General features: G+C 44.9%; 1 protein-coding gene across 1 annotated transcript in view; it reads left to right on the plus strand.

Annotated features, from left to right (window-relative positions):
* CA10 (carbonic anhydrase X) overlaps positions 1-9,898 on the plus strand; it is a 366,550-nt gene that overhangs the window by 72,144 nt on the left and 284,508 nt on the right. The window contains exon 2 of the mRNA XM_006764028.2: positions 360-434. Within this exon, the coding sequence (XP_006764091.1) occupies positions 360-434 (75 nt within the window). The remainder of the gene's footprint in view (positions 1-359; positions 435-9,898) is intronic.

The raw sequence follows: 9,898 nt of genomic DNA on the forward strand, positions 1-9,898 counted from the left end.
AGAGAGAGAGAGAGAGAGAGAGAGAGAGAGAGAGAGAGTGTGTGTGTGTGAAGGGAACAGAAGAAGAAAAGGGGTGAGTCGGAGATAGAGATGAATGACAGGGGAATTCAAATAGGCTTAAATATGTAATTATACTCTATTTCTATTAAATAGAAATATCTTGAGTGTTTTTTATAGTACTCCATGACAACATATTTACAAGATAATGATCTAATTGAACAGAAGGAGGGAGAGGGTTGCTGTTAGTAGGACTTTTGGGGAGAAAAGTATTATTTTATGTATATTCACACTTCTTGCTTTGACAGCCAGGACACAGTACTTCTCTGCTATTATCTTACTCTCTCTTGTTTTTCCTTCAGCTCAACAGAATTCACCAAAAATCCATGAAGGCTGGTGGGCGTACAAGGAGGTGGTCCAGGGAAGCTTTGTTCCAGGTAAAACATTCACTCTCATTTATAAGAAAAGAATTTGAATGAAATACAGTATTATTTCCAGAGTTTTGCATTTGCTACATGGCTTTGACTGTATTGCAAAAGGCAGCATACTCTGACTTACGCATTAGATGAATACTCCATCAGGAGAAAGTGTATTGAGCGAGTGGCAATTTAACCAAGACCTCATTTTTCCATCTCAGTCTCCATCCCAAGGTCCTTCCACCTGCAGATGGCTCTGTCAAGGACAGGGCGATGGAGGACTGAGGGTTGAAGCTGTATCTGCTGGAATTTGGTGAAGTGAGAGAGAGCCGTTTCTTAACTTAACGTTAGTGAAGCAGGGAGTCTGGAGAGGATGGCCATGGCCATGGCCATGTGGCCTGCTGGGATGCATGCTGTCATAGATGTCACTCCAGGAGCATCCGTGGTCAGCACTTAGCAGATTGGGCCAAGCACCAGCTAAAAATAACAGGCAAAGAAGATGCTGTCAGCATGGGGGGAGGGAACTGGAGACGGGTTGGAGGCAGAAACGTACTGTGACTTTAGAAGCAAGGTGGAGGGTCCCTGCCTTTCCCCACTCCTCTTATTCTAGTCGTGCTCCCCATCCCTCTGGGGCGTTAATGAAGACTTTAGTGGGGAGAGAAGCAAGGGGAAGAGCAAGAATGTTCAAGAGAAGGATGGAAGGGAAGGCAGGTGAGATATTTCAAAGTATTTTAACTGCTTATGCATGAGAGGGTAAAAAAGAAAGCTTTCAAGAGGGGCTAACATGGGGTCCTCGCTCAGGCACTGAGAACAGATGACCTCAAGCATCAGCTGGGGTCTTTGTAATTGGTGGCAAGTGGAAAGAGCAGTGCCCCAGGTCACCTGGCTCATCCACAGGATCGATGTGATGTCGTCTTCTCCTGTTCTTCTGTAGAGTTCACTACATTGGCGGTGCAGAGCTAAGCAAGTTAGCAAGCTTCTCTTCGCGTCCCTTTTCTCACTTGTGACACGAACGTATGATAACCAGTGCTGTCCATGGCTTGTGAGGGAAAGCCCGCTGATCACAATTGGGAACAAAAGATACACTAGTGATGGCGGAGCAGAAAGTTGGAAAGAACCCGCATCTTTTATGGCCCGTTGAGCATTGAGTTAACCACAGCATTGCCTCAGCATTGATTTTCTTAAGTGAGAAAACAAACCTCTTACTGTTGGAGCCACTTTGAATCAGGCTTTCTGTCACTTGCAACCCAATGCATTCTTCCAGGTTCAGGTTTCTCAGGACACCGTGGGAGGAAGGAAGTTGGAACTGGGTCCTGACAGTGTTTAGGATTATTCCAAGTGGAGAAGGAGAGGGTAGGGAATGTCAGAGTAAACAGCACTGGCAAAGGAGATTGATAGTGCACTTGAGGGATGGTGGGTACTTCTATCTAAAGGGCAGGGTACACAGTGGAGCCGGATGTGTGAGAAGGCCAGCAAGGTCCTTAGAGGCCAGACCATGAAACTCTCTGTGTTCCAATTACAAGAGCTAAGATACAATCCCTTTAAAAATAGAGGTATTGACCCAACCGGCATGGTGTAGTGGTTGAGTGTTGACCTATGAACCAGGAAGTGATGGTTCGATTCTGGTCAGGGCACATGCTCAGGTTTTGGGCTCAATCCCCAGTGTGGGGCATCATGAGGTTTTTGGGTTTTTTTCTTTTCCTGTTTTTTTTTCTTTTCATTTTTCTTTTTAATCATCCAGGCAACAGATGGTAAACACCTATACCAAGACTGTGAAACAAAACAAAACAAAACAAAAAACAGAAACAAAAATGGGTTAATTGTGGGATTTGTTTAATAGCATTTACAGTATATATCTCTTTCTCACACATCTACATAACACATTTATAATTTAGCATAAATATATACACACATTTAACACATTTCAGAAAAATGTGTGCCAAATACTATCTATTCACATTTCGCTTATCCAAAACAGTAGGGAGATTGGGCATTCCCTTTAGTGGAGGCACTATGCTAGGAGCGAGGATTTCAAAAAGAGATGGCCACAGTTCAAGTGTCCGCATAGAGATCCTAGGAATAATGGGAGGACAATAAACAGTTCTAAGAAATTTACTCTTCCTCGGAGATATGACAAACACCATGGGATCATGACACTGAATTTCTAACTGTCTAAATGATGAATAGAGGAATTCATAGCTTCATTTCTGACCAGATGGCAGAAGGGTGCTTTGACTCAATGGCGCCATCCTCTGGTGTGTTCTTTAAAATCGAGTAGGAATGGTTCGCCCAGGCTAATCAGCTCATTCAACATGCAATTTCCAACCCTTCCTTGTTGGGCAGCTTTAAAAGCTTAAGATTGTTAGAAGATGAGGATAATTACACCTGTTGGCAGCCACCTGTGGTTTAGCAGTAATGCCTAATTACCTGTGTTGTTCAAAATGGCCAATTTTCTTTGCTTAAGAAAGGCTTATATTAGGCACTGGTAAGACAAACAAGAGCTCGCTTTTCTCCCAGCAGTTCTCCCAGTAGGGGGATGCTTGCTGTCTAGGATGGCTGGCCTAGGGTCATGCATGACTCTCATTCCTCCACATAGTAAATGGTGCCTACTAGTTAGAAAACTAAGTATTACTTCTCTATTGCTGTATAACAAGTGGCCACCGATTTAATAGCTGAAATCAACACACATTGATTGCCCCACAGTTTCCTGGGTCAGGAAGTCCAACCATTCCTACTGGCTTCACTGGTCCTCTGCTCCGGGACTCACAGTGCTGCCAACGGTGTCAGTGCAGCTGTATTCTCATCTGGGGCCGAGCTTTTGCTGGTCCTTAACAGGATTCAATTCTTTGGCGGTTATAGGACAGTGGCCCTAGGGCCCTACAAGCTGTCCATTCTCCATGGGTAGTTCACAAAATGGCTGATGGTTTCTTCAAGGCCAACAGCAAAGTGTCCTGCCTCAAATCTTTCCCTTCCTTTCTGGGAAGGCCTTGTCTCTCTTTTTAAAGTTAGGCCTACCCAGAGTAATCTCTCTTTTGATCAACTCAGTGTCACCTTTGGGGACCTCATTTACATCTGCAAAATGTGACCTACTCACAGGGTTGAAATCCCAGCGTTTCCTAAATCCCACCCCCTCTCAGATGGAGGTGTGTACACCATTGTGACCTTCCAATATGAGTAGACATTGTTCTAGCCTAGTGTCTTCAAATTGAGAAGTAGGTAATAATGTTCTTTGGGTGGGATGTTGCTTGTGTTGCCTTTAGATGAAGAATATCCTCAAGAGAAAACCAGAGCGACTTCCCCAACCCCACCTCAGATTTCTTGGCCATTTTCTCAGATTTACAACAGATGTAGAGGGTGAGAGAGAGGAGGAATTTAATACATGACTCCCAGGCTTCTTTCAATGTGTTAGAGCAGTGGTTCTCAACCTTCCTAATGTCGTGACCCTTTATTACAGTTCCTCATGTTGTGGTGACCCCCAACCATAAAATTATTTTCATTGCTACCTCAAAACTGTAATTTTGCTACTGGAAACAATATGTAATTATATATGTGTTTTCCGATGGTCTTAGGCGACCCCTGTGAAAGGGTCGTCCATTGTTGAGATGCAGAAACCATTCAGTCAAGTGGGCAGGACAAGGTATATGGAGACTCCTGTGGACAGCAGCAATCAGGGGCTCATCCAGATGTCACCCCAAAATTGCTCTTCCAACTTTTCCCCCTGCCCTCCTCTCCCCGGCTCTTTTACCCTCTAGCCCTAGAACAGGGGTGGGCAAACTTTTTGACTCGAGGGCCACAATGGGTTCTTAAACTGGACCAGAGGGCCGGAACAAAAGCATGGATGGAGTGTTTGTGTGAACTAATATAAATTCAAAGTAAACATCATTACATAAAAGGGTACGGTCTTTTTTTTCAATAGTTTTATTAATTTCAAACGGGCCGGATCTGGCCCGCGGGCCGTAGTTTGCCCACGGCTGCCCTAGAACCTAGCTTCTCATGTGTCTCCCCACTAGGGCCCATGTCCTTGTGTTTAGTGACCTTGCCTTTTGGCCTCTGGCTCAGGCTCAGGGTTTGCTTCCCACCTTGTTCCTGACCTCCTACTCCATCTTTGACCCACAGGTTCTGTTGACCATGGTATCAAGTGAAGCACAGGACATAGGTTCTCTCCCCTCAGATATTCACTATGTGGCCACCCCAACCCCCACTCACTCTTCCTCTAAAGGGAAGAAGGTCCCATAGCCAAGCATACCTATCCTCCAGCATCCTTCTATACACCCCAGTTGAGAGCTATGTAAAATCATTCCATTGGTTTCCTGTGGTTGCTGTACAAATGAACACAAATAGGGGCTCAAAACAACACACATTTGTCTTACATATAAAGATATATATATGGAATATGCTAATTGACCATCATGCCTTAGCAAAGATGGCGGTGCTCACAGCCCATAGGAGAGAATATGCTAATTGACTGCCATGGCCTCAAAGATGGTGGCGCCCACAGCCACAAGATGACAGTGCTCAGTCCTCTCAGCCCTGCTGGGGTGGCAGGCGTGCAGCAAGGCTGGGCCCACCCCCAGGTGTGCGGCAAGGCCGGGCCCATGTAGGGCTGGCCCAAGGTGCAGGCAAGCCTCGGATGGCGGCTGCCCAGCCGTGCAGGGCCACCCGAGGCTCAGGTAACCAGGGCCAGTCGAGGCTTGTGCTGCCGGCAGTGGCAGCAGCAGAGGTGTGATGGGGGTGTCGCCTTCTCCTGATCGCCGGGTCTCCTTCTGCCCCTGAGGGCTCCCAGACTGTGAGAGGGGGCAGGCCAGGCTGAAGGACCCCCCTCCAGTGCATGAATTTTCATGCACCGGGCTTCTAGTATATCTATAATTCTAGAGGCCAGATGTTCTAATATCAAGCACATCTTAATACCCCACTTTATGACATCAATTTCTCTGCTACAAAAATGTATACAAGCCTTGTTTGGTTATAGCATTTAATTTTAATTTCTCTAAGAGGGAAAACTTGCATTTGACAGGGTCCTGTGGCATATTGTTTGGTCAAGGGAATACCCTCTGCTGTGGGAGCCAGTCAGTTCTTACTGTGTAAGTTCTTGTTTTCTGCTGAATTCCCTTGAGCAGGGAGTCAGTGGGTGCACACCCCAGTCTCCATCCCTGAACTTTGCTTTTGTCATTGCCAATCTTCTTCCTCCTTTGGGTCATGGAACCAGCAAGGAATATCAGCAAGTGCATGCTGGCTTGACTATTCCATGAAATCTTAGGCAAGTCACTTAGTATCTCAGTGTCTTGATTTCCCCACTTATAAAATCAGGATGTTGAATGACATTTTTCAAAGACCCATTCTGGCTCCAATATTCTCTGAGAGTTTGCTAATGCGATACATGATTGGTTTGGGAGATATATTTAGCAGCATTAAGAAATAGAATATTGATTTTATTCACAGGATAATCGGGTTATGTTCTCAATATCAGTGTTTGGAAATGGAGTCGGTGATGTAAGTGTGTCTCTCCAGATTTCTGATCTCTCTTCTCTAAGAGAAAGCAAGTAGAATATAATGGAGACATTCACCTCAGTATAGGAGGGTGATGTTACACTGACTCATCACCCTCAATTATAAGTATCTTAGATATAGTGTTTCCCAGAAATTGGGATGTGTGGAGATTAAAATTTACTCAGAGCCTGATAAATGCCAAACACCCTGCTAGACATTGGGGATCCAAATGGTAATAAACTAATGCTCCTGATCTTAAAGAGAGCCTTGACAAGTTTAGAGACAGATGGGCCAATCAGAAATTACCATTTACCTGGTCAAGGATGTGAGATGGGAGTGGGGAGACAGGAGAAAACAACAAAATCTGCCTTTGGGATCAGAGAAGGCTTCACAGATGAAAACTTCTCTTGAGATAGGTCTCTTTTGTTGTTGTTGTTGTTGTTAATCCTTACCCAAGGATATTTTTCCATTGATTTTTAGAGCGAATGGAAGGGAGGAGGAGAGACCAACTAGTACCAAGGCCCAAACCTGCAGTCCAGGTACATGCCCTTGACTGGAAATCAAATCAGTGACCCTTCGGTGCACAGGCTAATGCTCTAACCACTTAGTAACACTGGCCAGGGAAAATAGGTCTTAAAAAATATGTAAGTATATGTTAGGTGAACAAGATGGAAAAGGACATACCTGGCAGATTAAATGTAATGGAATCTGATCTTCTGCTAAATAACAGATTGTAAACTTCTTGTAAGCAGTAGGCACTCCTATTTATCATCTCATCTATGGCAGTGCCTACTATTACCAAACTCTAGAGCTGTGTGGTAGAGAGTGCACTGGGCTCAGAATATCATGCCTTTGTGTCCCACCCCGTCATGCACCAGCTGTATGTTGTTGGCAAATCACCTACCTTCTCAGAACCTTGGTTGACTCATTTGTACAATAAGGATAGTAAAACCTATATCAGAATCGTTTTTGTAAAAATGAAGTTATGTACTAGACCTAGATGTGCCTTATGGATTCTTGAGAGTACACAAAGGTATTGCTATTTTTGTTAGCATAATGTTGCATTGGGCTACTTAAGGTTGCCAGAAAGAGACTTGCTTCGTTATACCACTACCCTAAGGTCCTGGTACCTCCCTCTAATCCAAGGATGCCCTGGAGACCTTTTAATGGTGTGTTAACAATAGCACATTGTACACAAAGATGCAACTTGAGCACAGGTACACATGAAGCCTCCCATAGGCTCCACTCCAAAGAAGGTCTGTTTGTTGTCAGGTTGCAGCCATCCAATGGGGAGCACTCCTGTTTGTTGGGTGGCTTTTGCACCAAACCTTTCCAGAGGTACATGGCTCTCCTAGTACCACACGCTAATCCCTGGTCTAATCACCACAAGTATCTCTAGCCAGTCCACTTCTTGGGAAACTTCTAGACCTAGCCAGTCAGAGGTGTACCAAGGGAGGCTCATTGGCAGGGGTCCCCTCTGGGTACAGGCAGAAGGGAACACATCAGCTGTAGAGAATTTAATAACAATACTGAAACCCACCAAACGTTCGATCTGCTTTTTATTACCCCTCCCATGTGCTGGAAATTCTAAGAATGCCAGTGATAAAATAACCTCTCTGTGAAAAAAAAATTGTATTGGTCTGAGCTCTAAACAATGCCTGTGGTTGCTGTTGTGTTTTAATAATAAATGTGTAATCTTTAAATGAGTGCATTTTTGTTACTTATCCTTTAATAAGCACTTTGTCTACAAAGAAGTTAATTAGAGGGATTCTCAGTTATTCTATTAGCTTCTAGCACACAGGGACTCATCTACATGCATTTGTTCCCAGAGGACAGTGCTAAGGGTCCAGAATTGGTGGAGTTCACTGTAGGGAAGACCCTGTCACCATCCCCATAGTAGCATGTATTCCTTCCTGATTTAAACAGTTGATACAAAATAAATGACGCCAGCACTGCGATTGTACACACAAAGACCCAAAAAGTGAATTACTTCAATTATGTCATTCTGGGGGACTATTTGGAGTTTTCATTTGTACTTAAAATTTAAAACACTGAAGCAGAAAGTGAACTGCAAGGCATAATATTTTTGTTTCCTAACGGCAGTTATCAACTCATCCATGCAATATTTGATTGAACCTGAAAAAGAATGCTTTTATTCTTGAAATTTTAAAGTTGTTGTCTTCAAACTAAAGAAAAATAGTTGTTATCGAATGTTGTGTGGGGTTATTATTGAAAATAATTGTTTTTTGAGAGAGGGGACATTGAAACAAATGATCTACTCCTGAGTCAAATACTTGAGGTATGCCACTGTATACAGCCTTAGGTTTAGTAACTTTACAATCACAGAAAAGCCATCCAAGCGGTGGGAAACCCAACAGCAGAGTTCACGGCTGCCTTCTGGCAGAGAAACACCGGGTTTCTCTGAGTGATGCTAACTGAGTTAACATCCATGGCATTGGCCTCATTATCTCCTGGCTTCCCAGCTAGCATAAAACCCGTTCTCCCCTCCTCCTGGCACAGCTTCCCATTCGAAAGACATGCCTCAGTTACCTTCACAGGCCACAGAGACAACTTCTTTGAAAAGCAGCTTGGTGAGCGGTTGGGAGGCACCTTGTCAGGGTAAATACTGCTCATTGAGTTGTTGTGTGATAATGGGGTGTTTGCAAAATTGCCAGCAGGATGCTTCACACTCGGGTGATACATTCCTTGTCAGGTAGAAGATAATCAAAGGCAGCAAGACTATAACCCCCAACCAGGGATCCTAGTCTTACATCTACAAGAGGATGACAGGGAGGTGCCTGCGGTCTTTGTTCCAGAATGTTAGCTTCTGTAACATTCACAAAAAGACAGACTACATAGCAAAAGCTTTATGCAGCAAGTATCCAGCATGGGATGCTTTTAACTTTGCATATTTGGCAAAAGGAAGGAGCCAACTCCCCCCTCCCATTCCAGACTGGATTTCAGGGTCCCAATGTATTGATAAGGGCTGGAAGGGGGACCTCCTTTCCCCCACCCCCAACCCATTCCATGCCTCCTTATGATTGGCCCCCATGACAGCTGTGATGATTTTTGCATTCCAACTCCAAATTGCCCTTCAACCTGTCCTCTCCCCTCAGGGAATAGAACTAGGTCACCTTTTCCTGCCAAGTGCCAAACCATTGGCTCCTTTTCAGCCTGGGCTCCAATTGTCAATGTTCTCCTTTTAAAAAAATTTTAATTGATTTTAGAGAGAGGAAGGGAGAAGGAGAGAGAGATAGAAATATCGATGATGAGAGAGAATCTTTGGTTGGCTGCCTCCTACATGCCCCCTACTGGAGATTGAGCCCGCAACCCGGACTTGTGCCCCAACCCGAGAATCAAACCATGACCTCCTGGTTCATAGGTGGATGCTCAACCACTGAGCTATGCTGGCCGGCACTCCTGGAGATTTGACTTTTTTTCTCTCCAGAATGATCTTTCTAACATGGTAGCAGTTGCCCAGAATTATGCCTCATTTTAGAGTGTTCTATATTTAAACTAGGAGCCCAGCATGCAATTTGAAATCCCGCAGCGCCGCCCACCCTCAAGTTGCCTTGAGTCTCTGGTCTGGCCCTGCCTCCCTCTCCAGCCCTTGAAGCAACCACAGCCACTGCTGATCAGGCCCTTCCTCGGCGCAGGCACGCAGAGGCCCCTGCCGTCCCGCCCCTGACGCTGTGCAGGCAACCTCCTCCTGTCTGGTTGACCTGTTATGGCATCCTGGTTAATTAGCATATTTCATACACACACACACACACACACACATACACACACACATACACTGAGTGGCCAGATTATGATGACCACCCCAGCAGTACTTCGTTGGGCCACCTTTTGCCTTCAATACTGCGGCGATTCTTCTTGGCATTGACTCCACGAGATGCTGAAAGGTGATGCGAGGAATCCCCCACCATGCCTGATGAATAGCACTGTCCAGTTCTGTGAGATTTGATGGTTGTGGAACCAGTTGCCTGATGGATCTT

Source organism: Myotis davidii, unplaced genomic scaffold (genome assembly GCF_000327345.1).
Source record: "Myotis davidii unplaced genomic scaffold, ASM32734v1 scaffold699, whole genome shotgun sequence".
NCBI lineage: Eukaryota > Metazoa > Chordata > Mammalia > Chiroptera > Vespertilionidae > Myotis > Myotis davidii.